Below are 22,138 nucleotides of genomic sequence, written 5' to 3'. Positions count from 1 at the left end.
CGCGCCCCGTCGAGGTTGCGCTGCCGCTCCTCCCCCGGCTGGGTGTGTGGCTGCGCGCGCGCGTGCGTTCCGGCGGTGCGCGCCGGGAGAGATGCTGAGGTAAAGTTCGGGAGAGAGGGAGAGAGATCCGTCAGCGTGAGGGAGCCCGAGTGGCCGCCATTACTGAGCCCGGCGCGGTGGCGGGCGCAGGGGAAGGGGGGAGGGACGGGGCCGCGGCCGGTGGCGGGGAGGGAGGGAGGGTGGGTTACCCGGCAGCGGGAGCCGTAGGGCTTAGGGTTTCGGGGCGTGTGTGCTGGGGAGGGCGGAGGGAGGTGGTGAAGGGACGCGGCGCTCAGTGAGCGCGCCGGGGAGAGAGGCGAGCTGAGAGTGGAGGAGGAGGCGGCGGCGGCGGGAGCGCTCCCCAGGAATGTCGCTGCCGCCGCCACCGCCGGGGCCGCTACCGTTGAGGAGGAGACGGAGGAGACCGACTGTGTTAGGTAGGACCTTGCGACCCCCGTTCCTCTGGGCCTGCCCGCTCGTCCTCTCCCCGCCCCGACAGGGACCCTCCCGCTGCTGGGTCGCCGCCGCCGGTTGTAACCAGTTAAAGGGGCTGGGGCCCCGCGGCCACGGAGGGGGGGGACTGGCGCCGCTCGCGGTCCTCACAGGCCGGGTGGGGAGCGGCTGCCGCGGAGGGGGGGAGGTTTGGGGGATACGGTCGGCGTGAAGGGCAGAGAGGCCGGGGGAGGGGGCGCTTTCTCCACAGGTGACGGCGCGGGGGTCGGCGGCGGCCTGGTGGTGGCCGGGAATCTCGCCGACCCCGCCGGGCGTCCGCGCTGGTCTGCCGCCCTCACTTGCCCTGGCTCGGATGGTGCGTGGGGAGGAAGGTGGCGGTGTCTCGGCTGGGGTGCTGCTGCTAACGAGTTTCACCTGGAGGGGGGGACGGAGTGGAAGCATATTCGCGGAAACACAATCTTGATTGCAAACTTAAGCGCCTGGGGGTGGGGGGGATCGGCCCTTTCACTTTTTCCCCTTAAATCCCCCTCTCCTTGGGTGGTTCTCGTCACCAGTTTCCATCTACTGCTAAAGCTGCGGGTGGGAGGTGAGAAGTTGCACTGTACTACCGAAACACAAAGTCCTTTGGGTTGACTGCGCCTGGACTGAGCTTTGGATACTGAGCTTTCGCTAGAATAACGTCTAGATTCTGTTTCCACTAAAGAAAAGTATCGGGGTGGGGGTTGGGATCCGCGCGGGAGCGCGCGCTCACTTACCCACACATAAATACACTCACACCCTCCCTCTACGGCGTTATTAGAAATGCAAGTGAGGTGGAGCTGAGGCGAAAGGTGCTGGAGAAGTACAGGCAAACTGTTAGGATGTTTAGTAAAATTCCGAGAAAGTTGTAGGGGAGAGGCTTATACTTTTACCCTAAGATAGAAATCTAGTTTTAGCCCATGCGTATTAACACTTGGAAATTTAAAGTTTGGAATTTAGACCAAAATAGGCAGAGGTGTGTGCATACGCTTTTAAGTAAGTTCTGTCCCCAAGGAAAATTTGCTTTTTCCTTTGTGATAGATGATAGGAAACGCTGCCCTTTTTTTTTTTTTTTTTTTTTTAATGTTTAGTTGTAAAACAGTGAAATACGTTGCTGTGTTTGCTGGTCTTGGCTTATGCTGCCTTCTACAGGTGTTGGATGGGGAGGAAGTTGCTAGCTTCACCTACATTCAAAACCAATATTGAATTTGAAGTATGTATTAGAGGATTTTTTTTTTTTGCACTCTAAAAATATTTCTTAAAATCTGCATTTTTATGACAACAAAATTTTAACTTAGGTGCAACTTGTCAGAAAAATTTGTAAGTAAAGTAATATGTTAGTAAGATGTGTCTGAATATGTTTTCTTTCCAAATTCAGTTTGACTTTAATGTGGTAAAACTTTTTATTTAACATTTTTAGATACAAATACTGACCATATAGAAAATATATTGGACCCTTTCCAGATTAAAATTTTTTCCATTTTATATTGCTTTTTTGTTTTTTGGGCTTATTATTTGTAATTAGCCCTCATTTCTTGTATCTATAGTAGAACAGAGGCGCAGAGTGCCAAGGGTGGATCACCAAAACTTAGGTAGGCCTTGGAGCACTGTATGACTAACATTGGATTGAAAAGCTGGGTATACTTGTGCTTTTAGCTTTCAAGAAATAATGCTATTGATCTGATGACTGAAACCAAAAATTAGTCAGAGGGATACAGATGCCAAAAAAAAAAAAAAAAAACTATTTGTTGGTCATGTATATAGCTGCATTTTTAAGCCCATGTCAGTGCGACTTACAATTTTTTGTACATTAATTCTAAAAGCGTTGGGGAATGGGTGGGCTACACATTGATAAAAGAAAGAATTGTCACAAAATGCTGGTATTGATAGTTTTTTAGACTTCCTCCCCATTCTTGAATTTTGTTATTAAAAGCTGTATTGCAAAATATTTTAATTTGGTCACACACTGGTTGCCCTAAATGTTTTGCAACCACTTCTCATCCTTTTTTTTTTTCTGTTTGAAAGACACACTTTAGTACACTCTTTAGAAAAAAATCATCCTGACCTTGCAAGTTAAGATTTTTAAAGGAACAAAATATTGTATTTGCATTCTTTTTTGAAATTGAAATTGTGACACAGCTTGGTGTAATGGTTTGTAACTCACTTTTTTAAACTAAAGAAAGTTTTCTTATGAAGGCCACTAAACTTGTTACTTTTTCAAGAGCGGATTGAGATAAACGTTTAGTATTCACTTCTTAAACCACGAAGTGGCCTGATAGATATTCTTGGTGGCGTGATAGATTTTCTTGGTAGGTAAGAATAAGTTTTAATTGTCACAACTTTAATTGACATAGATGTTATTTTTAAAACTTCAGGCTGTAAGATGCATGAATTTTTTCTTTGCACATTAAGAGTAATGCGGATAATATAATTGGTTTAAAATGTGTTGTATAGTGCTCTGTTTTAGTATTAATATTTATGTCTCTAAAAGATGTTTATTCACATCTGAAGTATATCAGGAGAATTTGGTTTTTCAAGTAACTGAAGAAACTTCCATAAGGTGATCATCATTTGGTAACTTGATTTATCAGTCACTTAATTGTTTCAGTGAAGGTTGTCAATAATTTTATCAAACGTGGGGGGAAAAACACATTTAGAAGTCAGGAATAGTTCATGTTAAAAATTTTAAGTATGAACTTCAGTTGACTTTGTAACTTCCTTAGGTCCCTCACCCCCTCCCAACCTACCCTTCCTAGCCAGGGAAGCTGCTATTTTTGTCTGTTAAATATATTTAAATTGTACTTAAATCTAAGAATATCTAGAGGTTGGGGAGACCTGCATTAAAAAAGAAAAGAAAAGAAAGCCATTGATTTGTTACTCATTAAGATTGGCTTTATTGTATGCCTGGCCTTGGGAATACCAAGATAAGTTAGAGGAGGTATTAAGTCAAGAATTAATTAGATTAGTAACTATATTAGTAACTATAAAGACGTTAATGGTTACAAGTACTAAGCAATGCAGAAAACAGAACAACTATATAAGGACTTCTGTAGGAATCTTACGAATTAGGATACTTTTATTGCAAGTAGGATTTTGAATATGAGACTAAACAAGGATTGCTTTTTCTACTGTATTTCGGAGGTTAATTATCCACAAACATTAGATTTGCAGTCATGTAAAATAGGTTGTTAATATTTGATCATATCTGTGTGTTTTGACTCGTAGAATTTGTTATATGGGATAAAGAGTGATCAGTACCTTGTAATTTTAGGGCTAAAATATTGACTATTATGTGTCACTTGGTTAGATTCTCAAGCTTTTCATCAGGAAGAGTTAATGGTAAAAGTGAATTTTCACCCTTTGTATTTCATATTAGAGTTAACCTCCTCTGTTATCCCTGAGCAATATATATATATATATATATATATATATATATATATATATTGAGCATCTAGATACTGTGAGGGATACAAGGAAGTATAAAATATGACTATATTAAAAGAACTTACAGCTTTCGTAGGGCAAGAGCTAGAAAATTTAGGAATAGTTAAATGGCATTTCATCATAGAGAAGAGTCATATACATGGCAATACATACTGATTGAAAAATAGACCTAAAAGAATTTAGATGAAGAAGTTAGTATTTAGAGGTTACACAGGGTTGGTATAAGTGAGAAAAAGACATTTAGTTCAGTTAATGACTGGAACAAAAGCAGGGAAGTGCTGGATAAATAGACAGATGAGGAGGAAGTACATGGTAAAAAAGCAAGAACATTTGTACCTTCTTGGCCAAAATCATAAATTTGGGGGAAAAATAGAAACACAAGGGTGGGTAATAGAGTGATAAAGAAGTGAGTATGTGGGCATTACTATCGATGTCAACTATCTGTCACTATAATACAACCTTGGAAAACCCTGTTATCTATGGTATAGTTTATTTCCTTCCTCGATCATCTACACTTTTTGATCCAAAATTTTATGGTTGTCTCTGTAATTACTTTTAAGAGCTAAGATATTTTATTATTTAAGGGGAATTGACATCAACATTTCTGTTCTTTATTAAAGCTAAGTATATAACTACTCTATAATTTCTAGTAAGTATTATATCAAATTATATTAAATAAATTTCTAAACTTTATGATCCTGAAAATTTATGTTACTAGTCTGGAACTTGTGAATTTTCATTTGTCTTCTGTAATACTGTCACCTGAAACTGAAGTGATTTCGCCATCTGTTGCTTAAACTCATTAGTTTTTCATTATGGACCATTGACTAACTTGTCTTTCTTCTATCTACAAGCCATTTACCAAGTTATTTTTGTCTTTTTAGCTCTACTATGGTAGTTCAGATGCTTTCAAGCTACACTGTTTGTCTATTTCTTGGACTGTTGTGCTCTGCCAAATTTAATTTTGTATTTCACTTCTAATACATAATTATAATATCATTTATAATGGTTTCTTGCTGCTTATTGCAGTCTGATTTCTGTTTGCCCTTAAAGAATTTTTATAATCCTTTATCTTCAGAAATAAATGAAATAAGTATTTTCTAACAGGTTTCAGCTATGCTTAATCACTTCATCCAAGTGTGTGACTTGGAATGACTTTTTAAAATCCACATCCAATCTGTTTTTCAAAATCACTCATTCTTTCTCTTCACTGAAACTATTGTAAAGAGTCTACATATTACAGCTACATATTTGTAGCCCGTTGCTTGTTTATATGTAACACCTTTTTATATTTTGAAATGGTTGATGGAATAAAAGACTATTTTGTGATATATAAAATTCAAATTTTAGTGTCCATAAACAAAACTACTGTCATTTATTACTTATGGCTATTTTTGCTGTGTGAGGGCAGATTTAAAGTTGAAACAGGCACTTGTATGGGACACAAAGCCTGAAATGTATTGTCTGACTTTGTTACAGAAAAACTTTCTAAGCCTTAATCTATTTCAGCTTGTACTGATCTTTGATTTCTTTGAATTCCAGTTGCATTTATCATTTTATATTATGCCTTTGTCCTCTCAGGTATAGACTATAAAGCTTAAAATTAGTGGGAAAGGTGCTTTTTAAAAATAATCCATACCTCCTTTTTAGCTTGTACTCTTCCCAAGATTCTGTTCACTTTCTTATTGATTATCTTGAGGAAAATTACCTAATGTAGGTTGTATAATGAAAATAATCTTTTCCATCCTGTATAGCATTACTGTATTGAATATCAAATTATTCCTGCCCCCTGCTTCTCAGTACTCTTAAAAATGAGGAGAAAAAAACTCAGACCCTGAGCATATTCATTGCAGTGGTTTTTGTGGACTTCTGATAGCTAAGCACAGTAGGTACTTAGGGGTTGTTTATATAGGTCGATTAAATGAGATGACCTTTGGGTCCTCTGTTTTCACCACATTATGAGGAAGTAGACTAGGAAGAATTTAGAATAGCTTTCACACCAAGGCCTCAGAGACATGCCATGTTGTTAGAGGAAAGTACTGACTAAATAATAAGGTAGGCAGTTAATCTATTTGGGGATAGTTTAGGTCATTGGTTTTCAAATATTTTATGCAGTGAAATTGTTTTCAAACAATAATTGCTTAAAATATCAAAAAATAAAAATGGGTAAAAGCAGAATTGCCTTTGCTGAGTAAGGCTTAGAGAATTCCCAGAGTAATGCAAAATTGTACTGAACTGGAAGTACTCTCATTGAGCTTTCAGATCTATTAATGATCCTATAGTTTGTGTTAATCAGCAGACTATAAGTCTTGACGGGAAAAAGCTGAACTTTTTATATTAGAATAATCTATTACACTAGCTTTCACAAACCCAATTACAGTATATAATTTTTCTTAATTTGATACTACAGGTAGGACTTTTGAAATTGCTTCATGGTTTAAGACCTTAGTATGGAGATTGATTGTTGTTGAGTCATCAAATGTTGGTGCACCCAACTGTGTATGTTGGGTGACTAGGATATGGGTTGAAGAACAACAAAAACCTCCATCCTAGCAAAGTTTAATCCTGAATATTATCAAGACATGCTTCCAGCATTTTTAGTCACTACATAAATTATTAAAATTTTAAATAGGTTCTATCTTCATTCACCTGGCTATAGTTGTCTAATGACCAATTTATAGAAGCATAACTTTATTATTTCTTTCAGTCTTAGGTTTGTGTGCTTATGTGGTAGAAATCTTAGTCAAAGATAAATTATTATGGAATATAACTGACTTTTCTGGTATTATATTGTTTAATTACTTATATAAAATGTTTTTTTCATTTCCTCTATAATTTTTCACAGCATTGACAAATCTGTCATTAAGAATTAACTTATTCAAGGCCCTCCCTGGTGGCGCAGTGTTTTTAAGCACAGCACTAAGATGCTAAAGCCACCTCAGCATGAGTTTGATCCCTGCCCCAGAGGTGATCCACATGGCACAGCATACCTCTCCTGACCCACCTGCTGCTCCCCTCAGCAGTGTACTTTGTTGATCTGCCTGTTTTGCTCCCTACTCTGTCTCTGGTGAAGCCTCTCACAACTGCTGCACCTCTGACTTGTACTCCAGCTCAGTATGAATAAACAAATAAATCTTTTTTTTTTTTTAAGAAAAACTCATTTAGAAAAATAATATATCAGTATACCCTTTATCTCTTTTAGTAGATAGTTGATAGATTTATTTTCAAAATATTCTACTCAAGTTTACCTAGGATTATGGAATTTGTGATAATCTTTGAACTTGGATCTGTCTTCCCTCTTGAATATTTGTTTATGTTAGGGATTTTTTTTTTATTCGAAGATGATGAAACATGTCATCACAGAGCTCCTGTGTAATTAGATCTTGTACATGTAATTTCCCTATAATAAATATTTGTCATTTAAAAATATTAGGTCTTTAAGCAGCCAAATTTTGTATCAGCTCTGTACTTAGGGTTATATAGTCATTTTATTTTGGAATTTTTTTGAAGTGTCATAAGATCATAATCATAAAATTTGTATGTTATTTTAATTCAGTCCAATACTATATATAATAGTTAACCTTCATTCTGATGATTAATTTTTATTATGTTTTCGGGGCCTTGAAATACATGTTTATTTCTTCCATAAATTGCTTTTAGAACACCTTTTTGATTAATAATTTATCACTTGTTTAGTAGCCATAACATGCTTTACCTCTTTTTAACCTAAGAATTAAGAGAATTTTAACTTTAATATTTATTTGTATTCATGCGGTTACTAACTGGTGAGAGGCACTGTTTTAGGCTCTTGGATATTTTGATTAAATAAATATTCGTGCTTTTGGCTCTGGAACAGGATGGGGAGAGATAAGGCAGGGATAGGTTAATGATGATAAATAAGTTGGTAAGGTAGGAACTAAGGAGTTAGTAAAAGGGGATTAGAGTATGGAAAAAATAAAAGCAAAGTTAGGAACATATTTAGTCTTTTGAGGAGCAAGTTAGGGTTTTTCAGTGTGTGGCCAAAGGAGAATGAAAATGTGGAGAAAAATGTAAGAGTAAGTCAGAGGGTAATAATTGGAGAAGGCAGATCATGTGTTAAGCCACTTGAAAGGGCTTGGCTCTTTCTTTTAGGAACCATTGGAGAGTTGTGAACAGAAGGTTGGAAGCCTCTGACTTGTGTTTTAAAAGAGACTATCTGCTCTGATATGAACAGATTGAGAAAGGGAAACAACAGTGTTATTAGGGACAATAGAAAGCATTGGCATAATCTCTAGAGCAAGAGGTGATGGTGGAGGGGGATCAGTTATGGTATTACAGGTAGAGAAAAATAATAAATTTTAGATATTGATATATTTTGAAGATGGAGCCAATTGAAATTTCTTGACACAGTATAATTTGAAACTAAAATGTCATCTTTTTTTAATGGACGTGCCAGTTTTGGGAAAGGTACAAATCAAACCTTTTTAAATTCAGAATTACAAACAGCTGTGGTTTTTTTTGGGGGGGGGGTTTCCTTGATTTTATTTAAACTTAATTTTTTTTTTCCAGAACACTGTTTTATAGTATTTAAATTTAAACTCCATTAAAAGAGCATGCAGTGGCCCTCCCTGGTGGCGCAGCGGGTTAAAGCACAGCACTGAGAATCTAAAGCCGCTTCCGCATGAGTTCGATTCCCGCCTGCCCCGGAGGAGACCACATGGCGTGGCAGACCTCTCCTGACCCGCCCGCTGCTCCCCTCAGCAGTGTACTTCGTTGATCTGCCTGTTCTGTTCCCCACTTTGTCTCTGGTGAAGCCTCTCACCGCCCGTGAGCCTCTGGCCTGTACCCCAGTTCTGTATGCACAAATAAATAAATCTTAAAAAAAAAAAAAAAAAAAGAGCATGCAGGTAGTATTTTAATGACTTAAGATATAAAATGCATTAGAAAACTTGTAGCATTGAGTTCATTTCTGCATATATTTGTAGGGTAGCTTCAGTTATACATTGGCATTAATTTCTGTAAAAATGCTTAATCAAAACTGACTTTTATAGAGGTTTTTAAGATACTCTTAAAGGCAAAATGGTACTACACAACTTGTTATTAAAAACAGAAATAATATTTAAGAAACTAAAGATTGGGTACCCAGAGTCTTATTTAATTCTGTATTTTTGAGATCATTGCGACTTTTGGTTTTTTATGGGTGAATTTAAGCATGAAAGATTTTAAGAGAAAAAAGGAACAAATTATATGAAAATAATATCAAAATGAAACCGAGTCAACATAATCAGATATTACTATTAAACATATTTGAATGGAATTTTCAAGTTAAATAACTTTAGGGATTGGTTAATAGTTTATTAGCGGGAGCACAAAAACCAAGAAGGGATTCTTTGTTCTGCAACAGAAGAAAAAAATACTTTGTCTAGGTAATAGAAGATAACTTTGAACTGTATATTGATGGCCAGTGGATAATTCATCCAGTGGATAACTCTCCAGGTGTCTCAAGTTAAATTCTCTTATAACCTATTACAACCAACCTCATGAGTTCTTTTTCCCATGGGGTGACAATACCAAACAAAAGGGCAAAATCTTTTTGAGGGGAGGGTGATGAAATTTTTTCCCAAATCTAAGAATTCTCAAACTTTTGTAGTTTTTTTTTTTTTGACTAAAGGTCAAGTTAAGTCTACTACTTACTTCTAGTTAAGTAAATCTGTAAATCATATAGAAAGGAGGCACTGTTATGATGAAAGAGATGGAAAAAACATCCTTCTTTCCCATCTGTGGTTAAAGAATTTTCCATGTATTAAAATCACTGTAAAATAACAGTAGCTAGCCTATTTGAGAAGCAGTGTTAAAAAGAAGAACAATGAACATTCCGCATTGTATCTAATTAGCAGTTTACTGTGAATTTGGTGAGAAAACCATAAATGTGAATAGCCACCTTGGTTTTTAATTTAAACTTTAATATTTATGACTCATCGACTGCCACTATCAAATTAATTAGAATGTGTTGAAGCCTAAGTATTAAATTTAACCTCATTGTAGATGTTATTTCTACATAAAAGCCTAGTTTTCAATAACCAGTGAAAGGGTGATGACTTCATGCCTCCACTCATTATTTAAGTCCCTTCTCTTTCAGAAATTTTTAAAGTACATTTTGTGATGGCATTTTTATCTCTACTTTTACCTTTCTGTCTTAGTTTATAGAGTGTATCTCAGTATTTTGAGGTATGGTATAGAAAAGTAGAATGAACCCTTTATAATGTGTTTGACTATACATATATAAGAAATATTAATAAAGACATGCTGTTAATTATTAGATTTGTATGAGACTTTTCTGGAGTACAACATTCAATTATTGCTTCTCAATTTACAGCTTTGTGTTTCCAGCAGGCAGGAGACAGTCTTACACATCTTTGAATTGCTTTGTTTTTCAGCATTGATATTTAGAGTTTTATGAAGATCTATTGGTAGTTGGAATGTTCTTTTAAACATAAAATTCTCAAAGTAATCACTAGCTCAGTTTGATTTTTATGTCCATCTTAAAGTTTATCATTTGCATAATTTTTTCAGTAAAGAAGAATATACCTATTCTTTTTTCAATTTTCTCCTATGTCCCTATTTTGGAATCATCCTATTTTCACAAACGAATTTTCCTTATTACTGTGTAACTTTATTAGCCGTAATTCTGTATGTTTCTAGGGTAAATGTCTAAAGTAAGAAGGTTGTAAGAATAAGTGAAATTTTATTTTTAAATATTATTTTACCAGATACATTAGTCAGATCTTTAAATTATAACTTGTTTTTCTCTATTGTTAGCATAGTGAATGTGCAGTATAATCTAAATAGATGCTTACCTGCAATTGAGGTCAGTGGAAAAGAAGCCTAGTATTTGGAACAGGTTGTAATTGTTTTACTTTTTTCTTCTGTTCTTTATTGTTTTGCCTGGATTGAAGGTCATTTTTATGTATTTTCATATGCATGATTGGATATTTTCCCTATCTGGTGAAATTTTCAGGAGGTAGAAATGTTATATTGCTTTTAATTCATCCTCAAAAGAGTGTGAAGAATATGTTTTTTAGAAGATTTATTTATTTATGCATACAGAGCTGGGGTACAAGCCAGAGGTGCAGGAGTAGTGAGAGAATTCACCAGAGACAGAGCAGGGAGTGGGGAACATAACAGGCTGATTGACAAAGCACACTACTGAGGGGAGTAGTGGGCAAGACAGGAGAGGTCTGCCATGACAACATGGGTCATCTCCCTGACTGGTGATCAAACCCGTGCTGAAATGACTACAACCAGCTTGGTATTGCCGTGCTTTAACCATTGATTCACCATCACCAGGGAGGGCCTAGAATGTGAAAAATATTTAAATAAAACTTTTATGAGATGCTCATTGCTTTCATATAAATAACCAAAATTAAGTGGAATTCTTACAGGTTATTTGTTGTTGATACATCAAATATTTCTGAGAGACCGTCTCAAATATACAGTTAGTGCAATTCTGAGTGCTGCTCAGAATGTGACACTTGTTCTTTTTTTTTTTTTTAAGATTTATTTATTTGTACATACAGAACTAGGGTACAGGCCAGAGGCTCAGGGGTGGTGAGAGGCTTCACCAGAGACAGAGTGGGGAGCAGAACAGGCAGATCTACGAAGTACACTGCTGAGGGGAGCAGCGGGCGGGTCAGGAGAGGTCTGCCACGCCATGTGGTCACCTCCGGGGCAGGTGGGAATCGAACTCATGCTGAAGTGGCTTTAGTTTCTTAGTGCAGTGCTTTAACCCGCTGCGCCACCAGGGAGGGCCGATACTTGTTCTTTTTAAGTACTAGGAAAGGAAATAAATGTAGAACATCTATAAATAACTTTTTTTAAAAAGATTTATTTATTTGTGCATACAGAGCTGGGGTACAGGCCAGAGGCTCAGGGGCAGCGAGGGGCTTCACCAGAGACAGAGTGGAGAGCAGAACAGGCAGATCTTCTGAAATATACTGCTGAGGGGAGCAGGGGGTGAGACAGGAGAGATCTGCTGTGCTATGTGGGTCAGCTCCTTGTTTGGGATCGAACTCATCCTGCAGTAATTTTTGGTAGTGCTGAGACTTAACTCCTTGTACTACCAGAAAGGTCTTGAAAAGTTTATTTAATTGTCAAATCTGAGTAAATTTATAATGAAATTCTATTTGAGGAACTAATTTTGGGGAAACATGTATTAGAAAGGTTGTTACTATAAATTTTGAGGGAGTTGTTAAGGTAACTAGTAAATTTTATATAAACTCTGGTCACCAAAGGCAGCAAAATTGAGGAAGGAGAAAGGACTTCTTGTTTCCTCAAACACATAGGAAGGAATAGATATAAAATACACATTTAGTTAAAACAGGCCTATTTTAAAATTTCTGAAACATTACATTAAATTTTTTTTAAGATTATTTGTGCATACAGAACTGGGGTACAGGCCACAGGTGCAGCGGTGAGAGGATTCACCAGAGACAGAATGGGGAGCAGAACAGGCAGGTCATTTAAGTACACTGCCGAGGGGAGCAGCGGGCTGGTCAGGAGATGTCTGCTGCGACATGTGGATCATCTCCGGGGCAAGTGGGGATCGAACTCCTGCGGAAGCTTCTTAGTGCTGTGCTTTAACCCACTGTGCCACCAGAGAGGGCCCATTACATTAAACTTTAGATTTAGTTATTTTAATTATCAGGTTTCTCTTAAAATTTGAGGTCATCTTGCACACTGTCTTTATAGTGACTTCTTAAAGTATAATGTTACTAACTTGTGGGGTGCTTTGTTAGGAACATCTTTACTGTGTATAAATCATTGTGTGAAATTCATAACTAAGATTTGTCCTTTTTCTGTTCTCTCTAGGAAGATGATCTGTACCATGTTGAAGACCTTTCCACACAGAAATGAGAGGAATACAAAAAACCAAATAGAGTTCTGAAATACGGAATCTATTTTGAGATAATTTTATTTTCAGAATGAGAAGTCTATCTGGTTACCTTTATGAATGTAGAGACATGAGAAAAGAGTTATGATGGCAAAAAACAAAGAGCCTCGCCCCCCATCCTATACTATCAGTGTAGTTGGACTCTCTGGGACTGAAAAAGACAAAGGTAACTGTGGAGTTGGAAAGTCTTGTCTGTGCAATAGATTTGTGCGTGCAAAAGCAGATGAATATTATCCAGAGCATACTTCTGTGCTTAGCACCATTGACTTTGGAGGACGAGTAGTAAACAATGATCACTTTTTATACTGGGGTGATGTAATACAAAATGGTGAAGATGGAGTAGAATGCAAAATTCATGTCATTGAACAAACAGAGTTCATTGATGACCAGACGTTCTTGCCACATCGGAGTACAAATTTGCAACCATATATAAAACGTGCAGCTGTCTCTAAATTGCAGTCAGCAGAAAAACTAATGTACATTTGCACTGATCAGCTAGGCTTGGAGCAAGACTTTGAACAAAAGCAAATGCCTGAAGGAAAACTCAATGTAGATGGATTTTTACTGTGCATTGATGTAAGTCAGGGATGTAACAGGAAGTTTGATGATCAACTTAAATTTGTGAATAATCTTTTTGTCCAACTATCAAAATCAAAAAAACCTGTAATAATAGCAGCCACTAAATGTGATGAATGTGTGGATCATTATCTTAGAGAAGTTCAGGCATTTGCTTCAAACAAAAAGAACCTTCTTGTAGTGGAAACATCAGCGCGATTTAATGTCAACATAGAGACATGTTTCACTGCACTGGTACAAATGTTGGATAAAACTCGTGGCAAACCTAAAATTATTCCCTATTTGGATGCTTACAAAACACAGAGACAACTTGTTGTCACAGCAACAGATAAGTTTGAAAAACTTGTGCAGACTGTGAGAGATTATCATGCAACTTGGAAAACTGTTAGTAATAAATTAAAAAATCATCCTGATTATGAAGAATACATCAATTTAGAGGGAACAAGAAAGGCTAGAAACACATTCTCAAAACATATCGAGCAACTTAAACAGGAACATATAAGAAAAAGGAGAGAAGAATATATCAATACTTTACCAAGAGCTTTTAACACACTTTTGCCAAATCTGGAAGAGATCGAACATATGAATTGGTCAGAAGCTTTGAAGTTAATGGAAAAGAGAGCAGAATTTCAGTTATGTTTTGTGGTGCTAGAAAAAACACCTTGGGATGAAACTGACCATATAGACAAGATTAATGACAGACGAATCCCATTTGACCTTCTGAGCACTTTAGAAGCTGAAAAAGTCTATCAAAACCATGTGCAACATCTAATATCAGAGAAGAGGAGAGTAGAAATGAAGGAAAAATTCAAAAAGACTTTGGAAAAAATTCAGTTCATTTCACCTGGCCAGCCATGGGAAGAAGTCATGTGCTTTGTTATGGAGGACGAAGCCTTTAAATATATCACTGAGGCTGATAGCAAAGAGGTGTATGGTAGGCACCAGCGAGAAATAGTTGAAAAAGCCAAAGAAGAGTTTCAGGAAATGCTTTTTGAACATTCTGAACTTTTTTATGATTTAGATCTTAATGCAACACCTAGTTCGGATAAAATGAGTGAAATTCACACAGTTTTGAGTGAAGAACCTAGATACAAAGCTTTACAGAAACTTGCACCTGACAGAGAGTCTCTTCTGCTTAAGCATATAGGGTTTGTTTATCACCCCACTAAAGAAACCTGTCTTAGTGGCCAAAATTGTACAGACATTAAAGTGGAGCAGTTACTTGCCAGTAGTCTTCTGCAGTTGGATCATGGTCGCTTACGGTTATATCATGATAGTACCAACATAGATAAAGTTAACCTTTTCATTTTAGGGAAGGATGGCCTTGCTCAAGAACTAGCAAATGAAATAAGGACACAATCTACTGATGATGAGTATGCCTTAGATGGAAAAATTTATGAACTTGATCTTCGGCCAGTTGATGCCAAGTCGCCTTACTTTTTAAGTCAGTTATGGACTGCCGCCTTTAAACCACATGGGTGCTTCTGTGTTTTTAATTCCATCGAGTCACTGAATTTTATTGGGGAATTTATTGGAAAAATAAGAACTGAAGCATCTCAGATCAGAAAAGATAAATATATGGCTAATTTACCATTTACATTAATTCTGGCCAATCAGAGAGATTCTGTTAGTAAGAATCTTCCAATACTCAGGCATCAAGGGCAACAGTTGGCAAATAAGTTACAATGTCCTTTTGTAGATGTACCTGCTGGTACATATCCTCGTAAATTTAATGAAACCCAAATAAAGCAAGCTCTAAGAGGAGTATTGGAATCAGTTAAACACAATTTAGATGTGGTAAGCCAAGTTCCCACCAATAAGGATGTAGCAGAAGCTGACTTGAGAATTGTCATGTGTGCTATGTGTGGTGATCCATTTAGTGTGGATCTTATTCTTTCACCCTTCCTTGATTCTCATTCCTGTAGTGCTGCTCAAGCTGGACAGAATAATTCCTTAATGCTTGATAAAATCATTGGTGAAAAGAGGAGACGAATACAGATCACAATCCTGTCCTATCATTCCTCAATTGGAGTAAGGAAAGATGAACTGGTTCATGGATATATATTAGTTTATTCTGCCAAAAGGAAAGCATCAATGGGAATGCTTCGAGCATTTCTGTCAGAAGTTCAGGATACCATTCCTGTACAGCTAGTGGCAGTTACTGATAGCCAAGCAGATTTTTTTGAAAATGAGGCCATCAAGGAGTTAATAACTGAAGGAGAACACATTGCAACAGAGATCACTGCTAAATTTACTGCTTTGTATTCTTTATCTCAGTATCATCGGCAAACCGAGGTCTTTACACCATTTTTCAGTGATGTTCTAGAGAAAAAAAATATGATAGAAAATTCCTATTTGTCTGACAGTACAAGGGAATCAACCCATCAAAGTGAGGATGTTTTTCTGCCATCTCCCAGAGATTGTTTTCCCTATAACAACTACCCTGATTCAGATGATGATACAGAAGCACCACCTCCATATAGTCCAATTGGGGATGATGTACAGTTGCTTCCAACACCTAGTGACCGTTCCAGATACAGATTAGATTTGGAAGGAAATGAGTATCCTATTCATAGTACCCCAAACTGTCATGACCATGAACGCAACCATAAAGTGCCTCCACCAATTAAACCTAAACCAGTTGTACCTAGGCCAAATGTGAAAAAACTGGATCCAAACCTTTTAAAGACAATTGAAGCTGGTATTGGTAAAAATCCAAGAAAACAGACTTCCCGGGTGCATTTGGCACATCCTGAAGATATGGATCCTTCAGATAACTACGCGGAACCCATTGACACGATTTTCAAACAGAAGGGCTATCCTGAGGAGATATATGTTGTCCCAGATGATAGTCAGAATCGTGTTACTAGAACTCAAAACTCATTTGTAAATAATACTCAAGGAGATGAAGAAAATGGATTTTCTGATAGAACCACAAAAAGTCATGGGGAACGGAGACCTTCAAAATACAAATATAAATCTAAAACCCTGTTTAGTAAAGCCAAGTTATACTATAGAAGAACACATTCAGATGCAAGTGATGATGAGGCTTTCACCACTTCTAAAACAAAAAGAAAGGGAAGACACCGTGGAAGTGAAGAAGACCCACTTCTTTCTCCTGTTGAAACTTGGAAAGGTGGTATTGATAATCCTGCAATCACTTCTGACCAGGAGTTAGATGATAAAAAAATGAAGAAGAAAACCCACAAAGTAAAAGAAGATAAAAAGGTAAGTAATATTTATAAAATGCTTAAATATTTCAACATAATAGACTTGATACTACTGAGAACTTAGGCTGCCTTTTGTCCTTCAGTAAATATAATTTATCCAGCTTTTTAAACTTCTGAAGGCAGATTTTCCATTTCATTGCATTATTTATTTGTACCTGATTTGGGATAGAAGTTTAACACCATATTCAGCATAGAATTCTAGGTGAATGCATTATCTTTACAGAAACTTAGTGATTTTTTTTTTCTTTGTAAGCTTCCCATTTGTCTGATTTTCCCATTCTGTAATATTTCGTATTTCAAAGACATTAATATAATTAAACTGACCATTGCTGATCTTGGAAATGGTAACTTTTCCGGTAGCATGCAGAAAGATCTCAAATTTGAGTTGTAGCATCCTGACCAAATAACTTTTTATCTTTCATTTTTTTCAGTAGATACTCATTTTTCTCCTAATAGTAAACATTAGAAATCTAAATATGCATGTCTTTGAAATTGTACTTTATTTTTTATTCGATCTTTTTAGTGGTGTTTTGTGCCCTTCCCCCCCCCCCCAAGATTTACTTATTCATGTATACAAGAACTGGGGTACAAGGTGCAGCCTAGGTACAGGGGGTGAGAGGATTCACAAGAGACAGACTGGGGAGCAGAACAGGCAGATGTACTGAAATACACTGCTGAAGGGAGCAGTGGGAAGGTCAGGAGAGGTCTCCCATGCCATGTGGGTCACCTCTCTGGCTAGGAATCTTACTTTTTGGCTGGCTTGGTAATGCTGTACTATAACCCGTTGTGCCATCAGGGAGGGCCCTGTGCCTTTGCTTTTAACACTTATATTTAACACTTCATTGTATACAAACCTGTAAGAATTTTTTGATTTTAAAATTGCATTCAATAGGTTTTTATTCTACATATTGATGACTCATAAAACTCCATTGTTTTATTGATGCATATTTTCCATGCTGACTGCTGTTTTTATCAATAATTTATCAAATAATTTCTTCATGTATAATAATTATCCTCCCATTATAATTTGATAGACTCCATTGTAAGCTTTCTAAGCGTGAGATACAGTTTTTCTTACCATTAACTGTTCTCTTAGTTAGGCATGTATACTGTTGTGAAGACTTTTCTAGTTCCTAGCTAATGACCCAAATTACTATCACTCCCACTATTATCAGTAGTCCTAGATACATATTTTATTGCCAAAAGACTTGACTTCAGTATTTTTCTATTAATTTCCTTTTTTATTAAAATTACTCACTGCTTACTAAGAAATACATGGCATTCACAGTCTATATTTTAATTGCTTTTTGTGTGGTAGTTTTACTAATTTTCATCACAGGTCTGCTTTATTGTTTTGTTAACAAAACAATTATTGCTGGTTTTTTTCCCTCCCACACCATTCTTTATATCCTCTTGTCCCTTTCTCCTTTTCCTTCCTTCTTGACGTTAGAGCCTTCACTGAGTTTTTATAAGTATTTTACTTGGTCCAGTTGTCTACTATGTAAGTGTCTAGAATTCTGACTTCCTTTACTGCACTTAATTAGCTCAGAGTACTCCATTTTTCTGTAAATGATTGTATTTCATCTTTCCTTATAACTGAATTCTACTTCATAGGGTGGATATGCCACATATCTTGGTAAGCTATAGTAATCAAGAAGTTTGTCTGTCAAGGTTATCTAATTTACAGGTGTATAGTTGTTCATAGTACTCGTGATTCTTTGTGTATCTGTGTTGTCCATGACATTTTCTCTGCTTTCATTTCTGATTCTGTTCACTAAAGTTTTCATTTTTTTTTGTTATCCCAGCTGAAGGCTTGTCTGTTTTATTGATTTGTGTGTAGTCTTTTATGTATTTGTATTTTACTTCTACTCATTTCCTTCTGCTTTGTTTCTTCATTTGTTCTTTTTTTGTTCAGGTTGCTTTACATGTAGTATTAGATTGTTTGAATGTTGCTTTGTTTTCTTCTTAATTTCTTCATTGCAATTACCTTTCCTTTAATAACACCATTTTTGCCGTATCCCATAGATTCTGGTAGCTTAGGTACTCATTTTGTTAATTTCAACTTGTTTCTTATTTTCTGTCTTAATTTCCTTTTGTTTGGTAGTTATGTTGCACCACACTACTTCATCTCCATGTATTTATTGTTTTCCCCTTTTTAATAGATTTCTAGCTTGTATGCCATTATGGTCAGAGCAAGTACTTAGTATCGTACTTTGTAATTTTATTGACGATTTGATTGATGAATTGATTTGAATTTTTTTTTTCTTTTTTAAAGATTTATTTATTTATTCATACAGAACTGGGGTACAGGCCAGAGGCTCAGGGGCGGTGAGAGGCTTCACCAGAGACAGAGTGGGGAGCAGAACAGGCAGATCGACGAAGTACACTGCTGAGGGGAGCAGCGGGTGGGTCAGGAGAGGTCTGCCTCCCCATGTGGTCTCCTCCGGGGCAGGCGGCAGCGGGAATCGAACTCATGCGGAAGTGGCTTCAGACTCTCAGTGCTGTGCTTTAACCTGCTGCGCCACCAGGGAGGGCCTGATTTGAATTTTTAATATAGTACTTTGTAATTTTATTGAGGATTGATTTGTGTCCCAACATATTGTTATATTCTTAAAAATGTACCATGTGCACTTGAGAAAATTTTTAGGTGGCAGTTTTTGGATGGAGTGTTTTGGTAGCTCTTTGTTACATATCTCACATGAGTTCTAACTCCTCATTTAAGGCTGTTTTCTTATTTTCTGTCTTTTCAATCTGTCCAGTGGTGTAAGTGGAGTATTAAAACCCTAGTATTATTGTATTGTTTTCAAACTCTTTAGTTTTGTTAGTAATTAGTTTATGTATTCTGGTAATCACGTATAGTGTATCGAGTATTATTTCTTCTTACATTAGGATGTATAGTGACTTTTTCTGTTTCTTACTACCGTTTTAAATTATAAGTCTATTTAGCTGATCTAAGCATAGTTATTCCTGACTTTTTGATTCCCGTTTACTTGGAGGATTGCCATCCAGCTTTTAACTCTTTAAGCCTTTGCTAGTTTTTATTGGTAAGGTAGATGGGTTTTGTGTAAACAGTGGAATGTTGTACCTCTTTTTGAAATTCACTCAACCACTATACCTTTTGACTGGTGAATTCAAGTCAGTTATATTTAAGGTGATTATTGACATATAAATGCTCATTGCCATATTCTTTTGTTGAACTTTTTCCCCTTTTTTAACCTCTATGTTTTGTTTAGATTCCATTTCCACTGTCTTATGGATTCTATTGATTTTTGTTGACGGTTTTGCTGAGATAGTATATAATAGACTATTTGTGCTGCACATTAACAGGTCTGATCTCCGGTTTCAAGCTTATCTTGACAGGTTACTTTGTTACTCACCTCTTTCCAGTTGAATAATTTAGTTGTCTGCTACTTCTTACTTGTTTTGCTGTTTGTAATAACTACTTTAGCACTTGGTATAAGTATATTGTTTTTAGTTTTTGCTTTTCAGTAAAGCTCATTACTCTTCCTGATGTCTTGAACATTAATCTCACAGGGTATTCCTGATGTCTTGAACATTAATCTCACAGGGTAAAGGGTTTCTAACTCTATTTCTTTGAGTACTTTAAGTATCTCCTGCCATTCCCTGTTTGCCTGTATGGTTTCTACTGAAAAGTCCTCAGACAATCTGGTATTCCCTTACTAGGTTACTTTCTTTTCCTTAACATTTTTAGTACTCTGTTCTTGTCAGTCACTTTCAACAACTTTATTATAATGTGTCTTAGAGTTTGTCTGGTATTATTTTCTTTGGAACTCTTTGAGCCTCTTGTATTACAATGTCTGATTTATTTTCCAGATTAAGATAATTCTCAGCAGTTGTTTCTTTAACTAAATCTTCTGTTGAGATGCATTTCTCTTTCTTTTCACCTTCTGCAATTCCCAGGATATGGATGTTATTTCCCTTTAAGTTATATCAAAGGGCTTTTAAAATACTTTCATTAAAAAAATTTTTTTTTTCTTTGTTCTTCTGTGTTCTCCAACATTACTTTTGAGCTCTCTAATTCTCTCCATTGCTTGCATTTGTCTGCTTTTATTTTTTAATTTGACTATAATGCTTCTTAAATCCATTAGTTCTAATAGTTAATATCTCATATTTTTTCACTCTTTGTTCCTGTTTTATAGTACCCTTTTTTTTTTAGTTCCACAAGTATTGTCATAACTGTTACCTTCATCTTCTCTTCAGGTATATTCTATAGTTGTGCCAGGCTGAGATGTCTCTGAGTTGCTTTGCTCCGGCATTTGTGATTATTTCTTCTCTCTCTCCATTTTTCATTTTTAGATTGTAGTAGGTAGGGATAGATTTTCATAATGTCTCCCTTGTACCTGTTGAAGTGATTGGAGAATTATTTTCTGCAAAGAGTAATGGGTAGAAAGAAACTAAATCGGTAGGGTACCAAAGGTTCACATCCAGTGGACATCAGGAATTCAAGCATCCTGCTGTGTTGTGGGTACCAGTTTTGTGGTGATGGCCCACAGTGATCCTTCTCTGGGCCAGCTCCTTATTCTATGTATTTCACATAATCTTTGTCAGTTTCCACATGTTGGTTGAGTGCTGTACACGGCTTCTAGTTGAGATAGGTCACAAGTTTGGAGTTCTTTTTTTTCCAGTACAAAGCCTTATCCTGGGATATTTGCTCCTGTTGTTAATAGCACTTAATAAAAATGTCTAGTTGTCTCAGGTATAACCCTGGGTTGAGGGGTGGCAGGTGATTTAAATGTCACCGCTTCAGGCTGCAAAGTAGTAGCCATTTCTTTTTCTTTTTTTGAAAGATTTGTTTATTTACGCATACAGAACTAAGGTGCAGGCCAGAGGTGCAGGGGCAATGAGAGGATTTACCGGAGACAGATTGGGATGCAGAACAGACAGACCAACGAAATACATTGCTGAGGGGAGCATTGGGCGGGTCAGGAGTGGTCTGCTGTGCCACGTGGATCACCTCGGGGCGGGGATAAAACTCTTGCTGATTTGGCTTTAGCTTCTTACTGCTGTGCTTTAACACTGCGCTACCAGGGAGGGACGAGTAGTAGCCATTTCTATGAAGAGAGTAGGTTATCCAACCAGATTTTCCCTGCCAGTTCAGACTCCATCTTTCATGTATTGAGAGATTCAGGCTCCCCTGCATCCCTGCTCCAATAGTTCTCAAGAGTACACCTTTATGCAGTGCAGTGCTGGGTTTCCAAAGTCCCTGATGTGGATATGTGCCATTATCAGCAGTTGCGGAGAGTAGTTGATTAGCTGCTTCTCCTTCTCATAAGTTTTACTGCTCCTTATCACAGTAAACATGGTTCTTTTAAGTTTTTTTTTATATTTATTTATGTATACAAGAACTGGAGTACAGTCCAGAGTTGGAGGTAAGAGAATTTACCAAAGAGCAGGGAGCAGAACAGGCAGATGTAATGAAATACACAGC

General features: G+C 37.0%; 1 protein-coding gene across 3 annotated transcripts in view; it reads left to right on the top strand.

Annotated features, from left to right (window-relative positions):
* The window catches only part of ARHGAP5 (Rho GTPase activating protein 5), a 64,287-nt gene that overhangs the window by 470 nt on the left and 41,679 nt on the right, over positions 1 to 22,138 (top strand). For 2 of the 3 annotated variants that reach the window (XM_004681953.2, XM_004681952.2), the window contains exons 1-2: positions 256 to 476; positions 12,802 to 16,687. In XM_004681953.2, coding sequence (XP_004682010.1) covers positions 12,968 to 16,687 — 3,720 coding nt within the window. In that variant the 5' untranslated portion in view covers positions 256 to 476; positions 12,802 to 12,967. Of the gene's footprint in view, positions 1 to 255; positions 477 to 12,801; positions 16,688 to 22,138 lie in introns of those variants that run through there. The other variant, XM_012724575.1, reaches the window with a different exon arrangement.

The sequence above is a fragment of the Condylura cristata genome, unplaced genomic scaffold, assembly GCF_000260355.1.
Source record: "Condylura cristata isolate star-nosed mole 26May11 unplaced genomic scaffold, ConCri1.0 scaffold00013, whole genome shotgun sequence".
NCBI classification, from domain to species: Eukaryota; Metazoa; Chordata; class Mammalia; order Eulipotyphla; family Talpidae; genus Condylura; species Condylura cristata.
Note: the sequence above shows the minus strand (reverse complement) of the source record. Positions and strands in the feature narration are given on the sequence as shown.